Source organism: Mastomys coucha, unplaced genomic scaffold, assembly GCF_008632895.1.
Source record: "Mastomys coucha isolate ucsf_1 unplaced genomic scaffold, UCSF_Mcou_1 pScaffold5, whole genome shotgun sequence".
In the NCBI taxonomy this organism is placed as follows: Eukaryota; Metazoa; Chordata; class Mammalia; order Rodentia; family Muridae; genus Mastomys; species Mastomys coucha.
Genome location: NW_022196911.1, coordinates 75,230,241 through 75,248,587, shown reverse-complemented (window position 1 = coordinate 75,248,587; position 18,347 = coordinate 75,230,241). Strand labels below are relative to the sequence as shown.

Here is an 18,347-nt window from a genome sequence, read left to right as displayed (position 1 = left end):
AATAACTGCTGGTTTTTATATGGTGACAATTTCATAATAAATATACTTTAATTTTCTCCTTTTCTTTCCTATGGTATATGGTCATTTTGTAAATTATATTTGAGTTTTAACTGATTATTTATATAATTAGTCTACTTAAGATACCATGAATCTGGTCATATTTTATAAAAATTTTGATTATAGTTTCATCTTTTATAAACATTGTTGCATATATTTTTAAATCTATTAACTTTTTGGGAAAGAACATATAAATATGAAACACTGAATAAATAATTTGAAAGTAATAGTTTTTATTTAGTTTTGTTTATTTTGTTTTTTTGAGGTAGGATTTCTCCATGTAGACCATGCTGGCCTCAAACTCACAGAGATTTCCCTGCTTTACCTAAGTACTGGGATTAAAGTGAGCACCACCATGCCCAGCATTTTATTTTATATTTTGAGACAGGGTCTCATCTCTTCTAGGATGGTCTTGAACTTGCTGTGTAGTCAAGGTTGGGCTTCAATTCCTGGCCTTCTTACCTCCACCTCCTGAATTAAAGGTGTGTGCTGCCACTCCAGCTTTGTTTTCATAAAATAAAATTAGTGATCTTTTGTTCTGCCCCAACAATACCTCTGGAGAAAGCAATACTCTATCCATACCATCCAAAGCAAGTTTCATGGAAGAAAAAAGCCAAAACTAAAAACAAACAACTCCATCTAACTCAAATACATAAAAATGTGAACAATTATTCTACCATTTGACTGATAATTAAAAGTTGAACATTGTGAAAGAGAGGAAACAAAACAAAATATCAAGTATGTACAGGGTATGGTGGTGCACATCTTTAATCCTAGCACTGAGAGACAGAAGCAGGACTACCTCTGTGAGTTCCAGGCCACCCAGGAACACACAGAGAAACCTGTAGTTGTTGTTCTAAAAGTCCAGCATCCTTATTTTACATGTGGCTTGTCCTGTATTTGATCACTGGCACTAAGGCAGGACTGCATGCATGTGTGTGCTGAGGAAGGGGACTGTGATGACAACACAACTGGCCTGTATGCAGCATTAGTCAAACCATCTTTTCTATCAGGAAGGCAAAAACAAAGTAATCACACTGAAGTATTCCTGTGCTTCCTAAAAGGTCAGATGAAACAGGTAAGTGACTGATAAATTTGAAAAGCTAATTAAATATAATAGTAACCATAATGGGAGAAGACATAAAACTCAAGATTTTTATCATGACATATAAAAAGGTTATGTGACAATTAAACTGTTTTTGAAAAGAACATAAAAATGCAGAGATTAAAAATAGTCCAATGAATATCCTAGAAATCAATTCACAAAGAACATTTTCAACACATAGAAAGAATGTAGAGGCTTTAAGAAAAATTAAAGCAAGCAAATGTTAAATGTGCAACCTAAGCTCAGAGAAATACATAGAAAGAAATACATAGAAAGAAGTAAAGGCCAGCCCTAATTTGCATGAAGTATTCTACCGACAGAGAACTGAAGCTATGTAAGACACCCTCAGGGCTGTAAATTTAAAAAAAAAAAAAAAGTCCATTTTGTTGCGTATGCACCTCTTGCAATAAATTTGAGTCAGCACCAATGACAGCTCTGCAGTCCTCCTATGTGGTGCTGATCAGGTGGTTGCAGAGCTTCGGCTCACAGCAACACAATGCAGCTGAGCAGGCAAGCACAGCCCACAGCCAGAAACCCTTCCGACTCCCCACAACAGGACGACCTTTAAGCCTCAAGTTTCCCGGAGAAAATGAGATGCTGATACTGAAGACGACATTATGGTAAGCAGTTATTTAAATTTGTAAAAAATGGATTTTGGATTTTTTTCTTTAGCTTTTTTTTAAAGCTAATGTTAGGACTAAATATATTGAATAACAAGTGCATGCACCAAAATCTGCTGCAGTAATAGTCGAGATTTTCATTTTAATTCCACTCACTTTGCAAATACATATTGTTTTTTCCTTTAGAATTGGTACTGAAATATACCGGGGGGGAAAATCACTTTACAAATGTGATGAGGTTAAAGGTATGCTATTAGGCTTGATTTTTCCGAGTTCACTAAACGTTTTTTTTACCAGAATACAGTTATCCATAAAAAGATGAAATTTCAAAAACTGTTTTAATCTGTTCTAACATCTCTAACTACAAATATATTGTGTCTTATAATACTGCAGAGATTTAAGAAAAACAGACATGACAGCCATTTTTTTTCTGAATAAGAAAACATTATCAAAAATAGTAACAGCCTAAGTAAGACTATTAAACTCCTCATTTGCAGACAGTGCTATTCTACCATATTAAGGCTCCGAGAAGATAAATAAGATGAATATACTCAAGGGTAAAAATTAAGAAAAAATGTAGGAGAGCTCCCCCTCTACCCCCTCCCTCTCTCTCTGTCTCTGTCTCTCTCTCTCCCTCTCTCCCTTACTTCCCCTACCCCCACCCACCACATAGCCCCAATTGAAGGGTTAGGCATTTGGACTATAAATGAAGGGCAGCTTTGTTAGTTTAATCACTGGAACAATTATAAAAGGACTCAACAACAAGGAGGTTTATTGAAAATTTTGCCGAATGCTAAGTGACCCATGCAGATGCTGAGAGTGAATTTGCATATTAAAAGAAGGATGTATCTGTTTGTTTTCAGGCTTTGATGGAATATCAGATATTGAAAATGTCTTCCTGCCTGTTCATCCTTCTGTTTCTCACGCCTGGCATTTTATGCATTTGTCCTCTCCAATGTATATGCACAGAGAGGCACAGGCATGTGGACTGTTCAGGCAGAAACTTGACTACATTACCACCTGGACTGCAAGAGAACATTATACATTTAAACCTGTCTTATAACCACTTTACTGATCTGCACAACCAGTTAACCCCATATACCAATCTGAGGACCCTGGATATTTCAAACAACAGGCTTGAAAGTCTGCCTGCTCAGTTACCTCGGTCTCTCTGGAACATGTCTGCGGCTAACAACAATATTAAACTTCTTGATAAATCTGATACTGCTTATCAGTGGAATCTTAAATACCTGGATGTTTCTAAGAATATGCTGGAAAAGGTTGTTCTCATTAAAAATACCCTGAGAAGTCTTGAGGTTCTTAACCTCAGCAGTAACAAACTTTGGACAGTTCCAACCAACATGCCTTCCAAACTACATATTGTCGACCTGTCTAATAACTCACTGACACAAATCCTTCCAGGGACATTAATAAACCTGACAAATCTTACACATCTTTACCTGCACAACAATAAATTCACATTCATTCCAGATCAGTCTTTTGACCAACTCTTGCAACTGCAAGAGATAACTCTTCAACATAACAGATGGTCATGTGACCATGAACAAAACATGACTTACTTACTGAAGTGGATGATGGGAACCAAGGCCCATGTGATAGGGACTCCTTGTTCTAATCAAGTATCCTCTCTGAAGGAGCAGAGCACGTACCCTACTCCTCCTGGATTTACCTCAAGCTTATTTACTATGAGTGAGACGCAGACAGTGGACACCATTAACTCTCTGAGTATGGTAACTCAACCCAAAGTGACCAAAACACCCAAACAATATCGAGGAAAGGAAACCACATTTGGTGTCACCCTAAGCAAAGACACCACTTTTAGTAGCACTGATGGGGCTTTGGTGCCCTACCCAGAAGACACACCCACAGAAATGACCAATTCACATGAAGCAGCAGCTGCAACTCTAACTATTCACCTCCAGGACGGAATGAGTTCAAATGCAAGCCTCACCAGTGCAACAAAATCATCCCCAACCCCCGTGACCCTCAGTATAACCAGTGGCATGCCAAATAATTTCTCTGAGATGCCTCAACAAAGCACAACCCTTAACTTACGGAGGGAAGAAACCACTGCAAATGTAAAGGCACAGCCACCTTCCGCGGCTAGTTCTTGGAAAGTAAACACCTCACTCCTTTTAATGCTCAATGCTGCGGTCATGCTGGCAGGTTGAGGGTCTGCAGTTTCTGAAACAAAGGAGAACCTTCCTCCCTGATGTACAGTTGGGAAAATATGCCCCTATCTAACCAGTGATTCAAGCTATATTATGTATTCAAGAAAGCCAGTCTTGTATTTCTGACTTTGATGTAAATGAAGTAACTTGTCTTAATTAAAAGAAGTGCACAATGTCTTGGTACTTGCTGCTATTTTCCTGTCTTAAGTAAAACTAATGACTTTTTTTTTTTTAATGAAATGTTTCCTTTTTAAGGCTTCAACTTACTGCATAAACTATAAAGAGCATTTAAACTTTAATATGTATTTTATGTATGTTTACACTGTCAAATGTCTGGGACAAAATAAAAGGCCTATGCTCCTGGCTGTTGTCACATGGTCTCTAGACATTATCATAGCATCATGTAGCAGAATCAAGAGGAACGAATAGCTTCTGCTCTAGGGAAGATGAAGTCTTTGAGGTGAATGAAGCGTGGGCCAAAGGCTTTTGCCACTTAAGTAAAACCAAGGCTGTCACTCTATAAACAAATGCTCACACACATCATTGTTTTTACACACAAGCCAGAGCTGTTTTCAATCTAAATGATGCCCTGCTTCTGAGGAACTCTTGCTACTGTGCAGATTATATAATGGACAACTGTTCTTCAAAAGGCTAGGAGACACTTAGCTTTGCATCTTAACAAGGAAAATTTAACTTTGTTTTGCATTTAAGAAAAGTATTAAAAACAAAAGAATAAAAAGTTTCTATTTAATGATTTGTTAAAAGAGTTTTCTTATATACTTAATTGATCATTCATCAATCAAAATTAAATATTTACAGAGTTAAAAATCTTACTTCTACTATTGTAGGAGAAATTTATCTTTTATAAAACCAGAAATTATAATTTGATCTACCAAATTTAAAATAAGATTAGCTTGTGGCTAAAACCATGGAGGCTAACAGTTTGGGTCACTCTGAGGGAGCTTGTGGGATGGAGAGAAGTGAGGAGTGGGTGGTATTCCTTCGGTCCTACAACCATGGAATTTCTAATAAAGTAGACTGACAATGAAGCTGGACAGGGGACAGATTAGACACTCTAAATCAACTGCACTGGGCTCCAGTTAGAATAAAGTACCAAGAATTTTACAAAATATAAAAGTACTTCACGTTATGAATTAGCAATCAACGTAAGAAGCCTTAACTGTGTAAACTAGCCTATCCAAAGGTGGTAAGCTACAAAGGAGGCACTCATTTTTGTGAGATACAAAAAAAGAATCTAATGTCAAGCACTTCTAAATTTGGGGAGAATGGAGAAGTAAGTTGTGTTTTTTTTCCTAAAGATTTTAAAACTCCATATAGTCTTCTTTCTTGGATTAAAAGCTCAATTGCCCCCTGCCCTGCCCTGTGTGTATGTGTGTGGGATGTATGCATGTAAGACTGGATGTATCTGTTATCTTTCTCCATTGTTCTTTGCTTTACTGGCCTGAGACATGGTTTTGCACTGAACTAAAGCTTACTGTTTTGGCTAGGCTAGGTGAGCAGTGAGCCCTTGTTACCACCCTAATCCCAATGCTAGGGGGTACAGCACATGCAGCCATGCCTCATTTTTTTTTAAACATGGATGCTGGGGACGCCAATTCCAATCCTCATGCTTGAAGAGCAAGGATTCTTACCCAATGAGCCATCTTCTCAGCCATGTAGAACATTTCTACCCAGAAAGTAACATTCTACCAAACTCCTCTCCATACCTTTTCTGCTGTTGTCGTGAGTCAGGGTCTCACTGTACAGCACTGGCTGGCTTCAAACTCCCTGTGAACACCAGACTAGCTTCCTACTCCTAGAGACCCACCTGCCTCTACTTCCAAGAGCTGAGATTAAAGGCAAACATTGCCATGCCTGTCCTAAACTTCCTTTTTCTTTTATTAAAAGGACTAGACTCATGAAAAATTAGTTATATTTCAATAGAAATCTATTCTTATACTGTCTCTAAGGTAGTTTTGAGTATTTTTCTGCCTCTATAAACTTGTCTCACTGTATTAAGCAATCTTCCCATGAAAAAGGCCCTAAGATGATTTTAAAATGCATTACCTCTTCAAATGGACACGATGTCCATTCTCCTTTCCAAAATGACCTAATATCTTCACTATCCCTGACAGAAGCTAACTGCTTTTACAGTGCCCACTTTACAACATACTAGTTTGAGTTGATTTCATTCTCTTTATAAACAGAAATGCTGGTTTGACAAAACCAGATTGTTTATATCTAACTTTTAAGTTATAGATACCAAAAGCTTACTATCTTAGAATTCCAATGGAGATAATAACAAGGTAGTATAATTATGGAGTACAGTACTAGCAGTACCCATGGATTAAACCATCCTAACATGTCTGCAACATGCAGAAGAAAAGCTTGGTAAATTTACAAGTATAACATCTGTCAACTCATTGATCATGTCCTCAGGAAGAAGTACCTAGCCTTAAAGTAAGTGGATAATCCTTACCCTCTAAAGAACTTATATTTGTATCATTATTAATCAAAGAGGGCTCATTTCTAAATGTTACTGTATTATTAACCCTCAAACACTTTAAAATGTGTTATTTCTCAGTATCTCTTAGGCACATACATATAAATAATAGGTATGCGTCAGCATGTGAGATGACATATGACAATTTTTTTGTTAAATGTCTTAGCCAATTATACAGTCATTTAAGGGTTTTAAGTACATATAAAATAGGTGAGGTGCATTAAATACATTTTCAATTTAGGATATCATCAACTAATAAAGATTTTTATTGAGCTCTATGCCCTTCCTAACTCGAGGAGTCTCTATTCTGTATTAATATGTACACACACCCCTGAGGCTTTGTGCTGCTGGGTAAGTCATTTACCTCTGGTACTGTACAATCAACAAAACAGCTTACTGCTCTAAGCTAGTCTCCTCATCTAGAAAATGGGACGATAGAATAATGTTAAATTTTCTCCTGAGAATTAAATGACATAATACCAGTAAATTTTTCATAGTGTCTTGGTCATTCACATGTGTTATTAAATAATCATCTATAATGATGCTATGAATTAACAGCAAATTCCTTTAGTGGATACCAAAAAAGTCAGAGACACCTAAAATCCTCGATAAGATTATACTTTAGAAATTATGTATAAAAATATTTAAAAGCCAGGTGTGGTGGTGCATACCTTTAATCTAACACTTGGAAGGCAGAGAGAGGCAGGTGGATCCTTGTGAGCTCAAGGCTGGCTTGGTCTACATACTAAGTTCCAGGACAGACAGGGTTATGTACAGAGACCCTGTCTCAAAATAAATAAATAAATAAATAAAAAATAAAAAAAAATATATGTGTATACACACACACACATTAAGAACTAGTTAAGGAATGATACATCATACTTACAAAAACAGTATTTTTATTTGGTTGGTTTCATTTTGAATGGAGAAAAAAAAATATGTACTTGGCATTAACTATGCCTCATAGACATCCATTTTGGTAAAACTGGCACAAGCCTAGAGCATCATGAAAGCTCCCTGAAGAGGGTAAGCAACTGCAAATCTCAGCTGCACCACAGAGTGTGCACCTTTAGCCACCCTGTAAAACAGTGCTTGGCGGCTAGGGAGAGAATGTTTCAATGGGCAACAAGGCTTAGTGTGCAAATCTGGAGACCTAGATTTGATCCCTGGAACCTATGCAAGGGTAGAAGAAATTTCATGTAGTTGTCTTCTGACCTCCACATATGTGCTGAGTCATGCAAGCACTCCCACGAGTACAAGCACACGCACGCACACACACACACACCCCTCCAGGAGCTGGAGAGATGCCCCAGTGGTAAAGAAAACTTGTTTCTCTTGCATAGAGGCTAGGTTTGGATCATAGCACAAATAAAGTGGCTCACAACAGCTATGCATAACTACAGTTCCAGGCAACCTTCTTCTGAACTCTGTGGGCAACAGACAAATGTGTGGGAAGCATACATACCTACAGGCAAAACAGTCATACACAAAAATCTAAAAGGAAAAAAACTAAAGAGGGGTAAAGTGAAAAAGGAGAAATAGTACATTTAAATTAAAAAAAAAATCCCATCATTTGGGTATTCTAGAACAACACACAGATAACAATTTAGTTAAATAAGAAACTAAATACTTATTCTTTTTGTTTTGTTTTGTTTTTTCAGACAGGGTCTCTCTGATTAGCTTTAGTTATTTTGGAACTCACTCTGTAGACCAGGCTGCCCTCACAGAGATCTGCCTTCCTCTGCCTCCTGAATACTGGGATTAAAGTTGTGTGCCACTACTGCCTGGCTACTAAATTTTTCTTAACAGATAAAGTAATTGTTTATTGAAAAGATACCTTGGGAACACTTTCAGAAACATAACTTTATATTAAATAGAAAAAGAACTAAGGAAATAAATGTGGAGAAGTAAATGACTTCTTCGTATGTTGGTCAAAATAATTAGAAAATTACAAGGAAAAACTATAATGCCAAAGAAATAATATCCACACAGAAATGGGTGAATGTAGAAAACAATGTGAGGTAATAAGTTCAGATCTCCCAATTTATTCATTCACTCAACCAAATTTAGCTAATATCTGGAACATACCTAAAGAAATGAATAGGACACACATCTTGACTAGTTGCCATAAAACTACAGTTATTGACAGTATATGATGGTTAAGCATTTTTTAAAGATTTATTTATTTTATGTATGTGAGTACACTGTCACTCTTCAGACACACCAGAAGAGGGCATCAGATACCATTACAGATGGTTGTGAGCCACCGTGTGGTTGCTGGGAATTGAACTCAGGACCTCTGGAAGAGCAGTCAGTGCTCGTAACCACTGAGCCAACTCTCCAGCCCACAATTAAGCATTTTTTTTGACAAGTACTTCAATGAGAAGCTTTTAAAAATAGGACATAAAATACTTACATCATTTGGAAAAATAAACAAGTAAAAAAATCCACCCCTAAACCCAAAAGAAATGCTAGATGTATCTCAGTATCAATCATAGTAAGACAGAAGAGGGGCTATAGTCTATCTTAGTGGCAGAGTATGTGCCAAGAGGCACACACATATATAACTCAACACACAGACTCACATTTTGACAGTCATTAATACAGAAATGATAAAGCACAGTTAGTACAGAGTACATAAGAAAAAATTCTACACCTTTTTCTGTATGGGTGTTTTGGCATGTGTGTGCCTAAAATATTTTTTAACTATGTTTTATTTATTGAGAGAAAGAGAGGGGAGAGATGGGAAGGAGAGAGGGAAGGAGGATGGGAGGGTGAGCGTTAGTGTGTAAATTATATAGTGCATGTGTGTGGAGGTCAGAGAACTACTTTGGGATGTCAGTCTTCTACGGAACATCAAACTCAGGTCATCAGGCTTGAGAGTGAGCACCTTCACCCACTGAGACATCTTGCTGGCCTATACATATACGTTTTAAGATGGATCTCACTCTGGAGCCCAGGCTAGTCTCAAACTTCCCATCTTCCTGCGTCAGCTTTGAGGTTTCAAGCATATATCTTCATGCTCAGCCAACAAAAGCTTTTATTAATTGTGTAACATTAGAAAATTAGCTCTATACCTCAAGGTAGAGCTACAGGAAGAAAATAAGATGACACGCAGTATTTAAAATAGTGCCCAGCACATACCATTTCTTAAACATTATTAACTTTGGGGAAAAAAAGAAGCAAAGATCAAAAGGATGAGGAAAGATTCAGTGGAACAGTGCTGGGGAAATTGGAAGACATGTCCTGGAGAGATGGGTCAGTGGTTAAGAGCACTCATTGCTCTTGCCAACAACCTGAGTTGAATTCCTAGGACTTAAAGATGGCTTACAACCATTCTTAACTCTACTTTCAGGGGATCTGATGCCCTCTGATCTCCTCAGGCACCAGGCACACATGCAGTGCACATACAAGAATGCAGGCAAAACATTCATAAACATTAAAATTTAAAAGTATAAAACTTTAAAAATAAGAAAATTGGAAGACAATTTTACATCCAATTCATGTGACACGCACCACAAAGTGAACTAGAGATTGCCAATAAATCTGTCAATACAAACCTTCTGAATTCTTTATGTTGAAACATCAAACCTGATAAAAATATTAGGATAGAATACTATAAAGGAGATTGTTAATATTAAAAATAATAAAAAATTTTCCAGTAGATGTCTGAGCAAAGGATACAAGCAGACTGTTTACAACACAGGAAACAAGATAATAAACATGAGAATTTGTCAAGCCACATAACTGAGAGACACAATAAAAATAACATGTAGTATCTTAAAAATCTTGAAAATAACAAGCAAATTTTAAAATGTATAGGATAAAATCAGTGCTGAGAAGACAATACAATGGCCACACTCACATACTGGCATGATTCTTTTGGACAGTAACTTGGCTATGAATCAGAACCCAGCATCCTCATACAGCCTCCTGTAGCCCAAGCAAACTAGACTTCCTTTGCTTCACTCACCATGCTCTCTTTGGCCACCAGGCTTTTAGGAATGCTGTAGTCCCCCTTCTGACATTGGCAACCCTATTTATCCTTTGTATTTCAGTTATTTTTTTTAAAAAGATTTATTTATTTATAAGAGGGCATTTGATCTTATTACAGATGGTTGTGAGCCACCATGTGTTTGCTAGGATTTGAACTCGGGATCTACGGAAGAGCAGTCAGTGAGTGCTCTTAACTACTGAGCCATCTCTCCAGCCTGTATTTCAGTTTTGATGTTATTTCTCCTAAGTTTCTTTTATTAACTATCTTAATCTGAATTCCTAAGGAACAAGAACAGATCAAAGATGTGACCAGTGCACTAACGATGACCTACTTAGGACACGCAGAGTCTACTTTAGAACCTACAATTCTTCCATTTAGGTCAAAGCAAAGTCCTGAGGGACATTAAAGAAAAGTTAAGAATGAACCAAGTCAAGTGTAATGGAATGTACTTAGACTATCTGCTACTTAGAAAGCTGCTTAGAAGCTCCAAGTCAGCCTGGACAACTGAGCATTACCACCCATCTCAGATGGGAAAATGAAACCAGAATGAAGGCTCTGGAGAGGCTATTATTTGCCATCCAAAAAACTAGTTCAGGGCAGCGTATTCCAGAGCCAATTCCAGATAGCTAATTATCAGTAATTCTGAAAATTCCTGAACAATTTAGTACAGCATGCTGCTCAAATGTAGTCTTCCAGGGAGGGAAAGCTAATGTCACCTCAGTGTATTAATGTGTTAAGCAGATTCATTTGTTTCACACACTAAAAACTGTAGTGTAAAGTGAGGTCTTTAAGAAGCTCAGTTTTTAAGAAATGCCATTTTGGCTCAACTGTCTTTCATTTGTTAAATGTGTTGAAGAACTGGGTGGCAAAATGCAGGAAAAACACACCTATGTTTCCTCATCAGAATCCCTGGTTTGAGATTCTGGCTTTGTTGAGGTTATTCACGAAGAATAGAAATCAAACCTGTACTTAAAACAAAACAGCAGAACTGCTCAGCTGTGTATGATAGTTTAACAGAAAGAACAGTCATTTTAAAGTCTGTTACCTTGCTGATTGTGTTCTGACTTCAAAAGTAGTTTAGAACATTATACAAGGGTATTTTAAGACATAAGTTAGGGCCTGGGAATGCTGCTCAGTCAGTCAAGTGTTTTCTGAGCAAGCACGAAGATCTGAGTTTGAACTCCCAGCACCTATATAAGAAGCTAGATATAGCAGTGTACTGTAATACGAGCCCTAGGAGATGGAAACAGGAGGATCCTGGGGACTTGTCTAGTCAGCCAGTCTAGCCAAATTAGTGAGCTTCAGAGCCAGAGAAAGACCACGTTTCAAAAAATAAGCTAGGAAGTAATAAAAAAAACAATATCCAATATCAACTCTGGCCTCTGGATGTGCATGCACATATGTACATAACTGCATGAAACTCTGTCTTAGTCAGGGTTTCTATTCTTGCAGAAACATCATGATCAAGAAGCAAGTTAGGGAGAAAAGGGTTTATTCAGCTTACACTTCTACACTGCTGTTCATCACCAAAGAAAGTCAGGACTGGAACTCAAGCAGGTCAGGAAGCAGGAGCTGATGCAGAGGCCATAGAGGGATGTTACTTACTGGCTTGCTCAGCTTGCTTTCTTATAGAACCCAAGACTACCAGCCCAGAGATGGTACTACCCACAAGGGGCCCTCCCTCATTGATCACTAATTGAGAAAATGCCCCACAGCTGGATCTCATGGAGGCACTTCCCCAACTGAAACTCCCTTCTCTGTGATAACTCCAGCCTGTGTCAAGTTGACACACAAAATCAGTACAATTTACCCTTTGTCAACCTGACACACAAACACAACACTCTTAAGCCTTAACCCTTATTTTCTTATTCATCCCCAAGATCTAAATTCTCTTAAAACCCCACAGTCTTTGCAAATTCTTAAAATTTCAATCCCTTTAAAATATCCAATCTCTTTTAAAATTCAAAGTTTTACAATTAAAAGTCTCTTAACTGTGGGTTCCACTAAAATACTTTCTTCTTCAAGAGGGGAAAACATCAGGGCACAGTCACAATCAAAAGCAAAATCAATACACAGACACACAAGGAAAAAACTCAAGTCAAATGTCATTGACCATTTGTGTTTTAATTACAGACTGTTTACTCTGTCTTATGTTTACCAGTGTCTTCTGTTTGCCTGCATGTATTTTGTTCACCACACTGTATGCCCCCATGCATGCCAAATACTTAATGAGGCCAGGAGGAGGCACTGGACTCCTTCGAATGGGAGTTACAGACAGTTGAGAGCTGCAATGTAGGTGCTAAGAACTGAACCTAGGTCCTTTGTAAAAGTAGCAAATATCAATAACTGCTGAGCCATCTGTCTATACAAATACCTTTTCATGTGTAAGAAATCTTGGATCACTAATGAGCTCAGAAAGAGATATGATTGAACTCATAAAGGCATACAGTTTCTCATTCACAGTTATACTTCAAAGAGCTGACTGTTTACCTCATGAAAAATATGACTTAACTTAAAGGGCATGTGTACATGTGTGTACATCTACATAGAAATCAGAGGTCAGGTAACCTCACGTGTTGGTCCTCAACTTCTACATTGTTTGAGGCAGAGTGTCACTTGTTGTCTGTTGCATATGCTAGCCCTAGCTGGCCTATGAGCTTCCAGGAGCTCTCCCTGTTTCCACCTTCCATCCTTCCATAGGAGTGTGGAGTGTTACAGATGTACTCCAATGCTACCACTCTGTGCACTCTGAGGATCTCAGCTCAGGTCATCAGAATAATCAAACCGGGAAATATAACTCTTTATTTTGCATTATTTTGTTGCCCATAGTCACAGTTTCATCACAATGAACACTTCAAAAGCTGAGGGAGTTGGAATGTCTTTCAAATACTTGCCTCAACAGAAATAAGCTAAGATTTAATGGCTTTTCATCAAGTAGAGAAGGAGACACCAAACTATCAGTAAGGGAAAACAAAGAAGCCATATACCACAATAACCACAGGGAAAGCTATTATTTGCCAACCAAAGCCTCAGTGACCACTAATACATCTGAGAATTATATAGCATAAAACTATCTGGCACATGGCCACAGCCATTCCAGCTCTATTGTGTAGATACTAGATATTCAGGTATACTTCCTCATACCAATGGCAATTAAGTAAAGTCATTGTGTAAAAATAATTTCATCTAACTCTAGGGGCTAATATTCCCTCATATAGCTTTTCTATAAGATAACATCAAATCTTTTCTTGTTTTATGTTTTTTTTTTTTTTTTTTTGAAGAAAGGCCCTCCTATATAATATATGCTGGCTTTGAATTCATTTTCTGACTTTGTCTCAGCCTCCCCAATGTCAGGATTATAGGTTTATGCCACCACACCAAACCCTCTTGCTTTCATAAGAGTCTAAGTCTTTGTCCTGACTTTAAATTGTACCAGAAAGCTATATGCTATTAAGTATGAACTTATACATACATTGTGAAAACCAAAGTTTTTTTTTTTAAAGAATTTTCTTCTTTTTTTAAAAAATAATTTACTTATTATTATATATAAGTATACTGTAGCTGACTGGTAGCTGACATACCAGAAGAGGGCGTCAGATCTCATTATGGATGGTTGTGAGCCACCATGTGGTTGCAGGAATTTGAATTCAGGACCTTTGGAAGAGCAGTCAGTGCTCTTACCCACTGAGCCATCTCTCCAGCCCCCAAAGTTGTTTTGTCAAATTAATCAGAAAATTAAGGAGTCACTTGAAACTAGGAAAAATATTTTTGCATATAAATCATAAAATGACCTGTAATGAATTTTAAGTATAGTTCATCAAAACGATCATGATAGGTGATTTTACCTAATCCAATCAATCCATAATTGGATTCACAAAATCATTTAAGGGGTAGTTTTCAATTTTTTGTTTTTGTTTTTTGAGACAGGGTTTCTCTGTGTAGCCTGGACTGGCTGTCCCGGAACTAGCTGTATAGGCTAGGCTGGGTTCAAACTCAAGAGATCCACCTGCCTCTGCCTCCCAAGTGAAGGATTAAAGGCATGCGCCACCACTGCCTACGAGAGGCAATTTTTAAATTACAACGGAAAAGAACAAACCTCACTATAAATAAAGCTATATTAAACTTGGTATTTTGTCATCTTAAACCAAAAAATGTCAAGTATGTTTTTTTTATCATATTCTGAAAGACTGTGCTTTAAGCTTTAAGAACACTCCTCCTCATTCCCTAAAATGTTGTGTTTGAAGGTGGCATAGTTTGAAGTACTTTCAAGGACTGGATGCATTAGAAAGTAGACCTGACCACCTATTTTTATAGAGCAGCAGCTGGGTATAAACACTAATGCAAGGGCAGTCTGTATGCACTAATCACTAAGCATCTCTGTAACATAATGCAACTCAACACCACGGCTAGTTTCTGCACACGAAGGATCACAGAAGAAATGACCACTTAGGAATTCTTCTGGGTCACTGCAGAACTTCAATTCCACCCCACCCACCCCGCTTCTTTTTTTAAAGATTTAGGATCATGATTTTAAGGAAAGTTGACCACGAAAAGCTTGAACTCATGTTTTAGACAAGTTTAAATACTACCGGGGGGGGGGGGGAGGAGGGAGAGGGTGAGAAAGAGAGACTAGCAGTGTTCTTGCTCTCTTGCCTTCTTGTTATCTTCTCCCTCTGTCCTCTCCCTCCTGCTCCCCCTCTCTCCCCATTTCCTTCCCCCCTCTTTACACATGCTCATGACTGGCCTATACTTCTCTACTATCTCTCTCTGTCTTTCTCTGTCTCTACTACCCTTTCAACTCCCCTCCCCATGCCCTGAATAAACTATTCTATATTGAGTTCTAGGACAGCCAGGGCTACACAGAGAAATCCTGTCTGGAAAAACAAAACAGAACAACAACAAAAAAAAGTTTTTGCGAAAATAATAGTACTGATAGCTATGAGGACATGGCAAAACTCTCAGAATTGGAAAAAAACTGCCTTATATATAAAATCTTAATTAATAGAAGTACATAAAGTAAAATGTTCTACCTGGAAGTACATAGCCATGGCCATAGAGAGATAGGACATTCTGGAAAAATGTATAAGGATGCAGAGACTAAAGCAACAGCCTAGACTAGAGGTCAGCACAACATACCTGCTGCACAGAAATACTAGCAAGCTACTAAAGGTTCTTACATCCACTACCTGCTTCTTCACATTGCAGCTATGAAAATGGGTGTGGCTGCAGAGTGAGTCTATAATATGGGGGGTACAGCATAGACTTCTGAAGCAGAACCAACAAGGCTTAGTTTAGTAAGATTATGTTAACAACTTTATTTAAAGCTCAAGAAATGGGAATATTGTCATCTACAAGGGAATGAAAATGAGGAGACAATCTTTTCAAAGTCAAGTCATGCTGAATTCTGATTCCAACTCTCTAGCCTAGCTACTCTAGGCTGCTAGGGGCTGGAGAGCTCAGCTAATGTGGCCCTGGCAAGCAGAGTCCCTTTTGGTTTTCTAGGGAACAACAGGAGGAAAGGACTGCACTCTAACCTAGACCCACTCAGCTCACATTTGTTTCTGTGTTCATGATTCCAATAAATTTTAATTCTGAATGAGTTATGTACCTATCATCCCTGGCTTATATGCTTTCTTGAAAGCCTGAGTTAGTTTACACTGGTTATGAATAACAAGTCACAATAAGCCAAAATAAGACAACAAGCTTACAGGTTTACATTGGTAAAAACCAACTTTGCTTGATAGTGGCGACTTGCTCTAGAATGTGTGGTTTGTGCTTTCTGCTTGTTTATTTTGTTTTTCAGACAGGGTCTTACATATCCCATGCTGGTCTCAAAGTCATTTTATGCATGCTAGGGATGCCATTTATTGAATGATATACCCCTGGCCCTAAGATAGATCTATCTAAACTAGGGGAAGCATGTCTTTTTCCTGTATTATATTTCTAAACCAAGATGCTATTTTACTGTAGAAGAAAATGATGGTTTATGTGCAATTGAAAATGTTACTCAGGATTAAATCTAGCAGCAGCCTGCCTTTTTGGATAGTTGTATATCTACTATCTTGGGAAAATTTCAAATCATTGTTTAAAAGCAATACTATTCTCAAGAGATGGCTCAGTGGTAATGATTGCATGCTAGTTGTGTAGAAGAGTCTCCCGCACTCTAATCAGGCAGTTCACAATTGTCTAGAACTCAGGCTCCAGCTCTGACTTCTCCAGCCTCCTTGAGCACAAGCACCCACTTGCACATACCCACACACAGAAACAGGCACCTACACATAATTAAAAAAAACAGAAATACATCTTTTAAAAAAGGAAACACCAAAAGTCATTTTTCTGTGCTATATATTGTCAACATGCTTTATGTTCAACTTTTAAATATAAGTAAAACTCCATTTATAAGCTGGACATCGCAGTACATGTTTATAATCTCAACATTTAAGACACAGAGGCTGGAAGGCTCCCATAAGTTCAAAGCCAATAATGCCTACATAGAGAATTCCAAGTTGGCCTGGGCAGGAGTAATATCTTGTCTCAAAATAAGTCAATGAAGTAATAATAAAACCCAAACCAAACAGCTACACATTTGTACCATGATATAACTTTTAATACAGGGGGTTAGAGAGATGTTTCAGTGGCTAACCTGCTACCTTTCCAAAGAACGCACGTTTGTTTCTCAGCATCCAATTCAGGTGGCTCATAACTATGTATAAGTCCAGCTCCAAGGATGCCTCTGACCTCTGAGAGCACCTGCACTTATGTGCACATACACCCTTGTCCACATGTGTGTTCTGTGTCTTTGTTTTCTCTCTCTTTTTCTCTCCCTCTCTCACCTCTACACGTAATTTACCAGATTTTTTTCAAACACTTTAAATACTTATTTAATATTTATTTTATTTATGTGTGTTTGCTTGGTGAGTCATGTGCATTTAGCAGTCTGTAGAGGTCAGATCCCCTTGAACTGTGGTTGTGAGGCACCATGTAGGTGTTGGAAACCAAAGAAGATCCTTTGTAAGAGGAGCAAGTGTTAGCAAGTGTTAACTGCTGAGCTATGTTTCTTTCTTTCTTTCTTTTTTCTTTTTTTTTTCTTTTTGGTTTTTCGAGACAGGGTTTCTCTGTGTAGCCTTGGCTGTCCTGGAACTCACTCTGTAGACCAGGCTGGCCTCGAACTCAGAAATCTGCCTGCCTCTGCCTCCCAAGTGCTGGGATTAAAGCAGTGTGCCACCATTGTCTGGCTCAAGCTATGTTTCTTGTCTGTTTGGTTTTTGAGATAGGATTTCAGTAATGTAGGCCAAATTGGTCTGGAACTTACTAAGTAGACCAGTCTGGACTCAAATCCAGAATGTCCACCTCCCAGTGCCTACCAAATTCTGGGATTAAAGGCATGCATCACCATACCCAAGGATTTAACATATTCTTAAATGAATGGTGCCTCTACTGGACATATGTTGGGCATTCTAATAAGGTACACAGAAATCTTCAAATTTAATGTATATCTATAACCCTGATTTGAAATCCTTGGAGCAAGATAAATTTATGAATTCAAAATAGTTGCGTGTAGAAGAAGATATGATATAGTACATAATTTGTAGAAGTAAAATTCTAGTTGGTGGAAAACTCAATTTGGGACCCAAGAGATTCCATGAAAAGGGCTTAAGACAATTACAAAAAAGGTTAGAAATACCAGCTGAAGTGGTGCAGTTACCAGAAGCAAATACAGATTACCTAACAAAACCATCATCTCATGGAAAGATGTAGCCAGCCATGGTGACCAAGAGAATGCATTCCCACCTACACTTTCTTTCTTTCTTCAGTCTCCTTGTATTCCCTATTGGTCAAGTGGAATTCAGAGATGAGAAAGTCCAATAAGATT

At 37.9% G+C, this 18,347-nt stretch overlaps 2 protein-coding genes across 5 annotated transcripts in view; one reads left to right on the top strand and one right to left on the bottom strand.

The window, feature by feature from the left end:
- Nf1 (neurofibromin 1) overlaps positions 1 to 18,347 on the bottom strand; it is a 258,357-nt gene that overhangs the window by 73,849 nt on the left and 166,161 nt on the right. The gene's annotated exons all lie outside the window — the stretch shown is intronic.
- Positions 1,532 to 4,345, top strand: Omg (oligodendrocyte myelin glycoprotein). Its single transcript, XM_031355036.1, has 2 exons — positions 1,532 to 1,782; positions 2,646 to 4,345. Exons 1-2 carry the CDS (start codon positions 1,780 to 1,782, stop codon positions 3,972 to 3,974), a joined length of 1,332 nt encoding a protein of 443 aa, XP_031210896.1. The 5' UTR covers positions 1,532 to 1,779; the 3' UTR covers positions 3,975 to 4,345.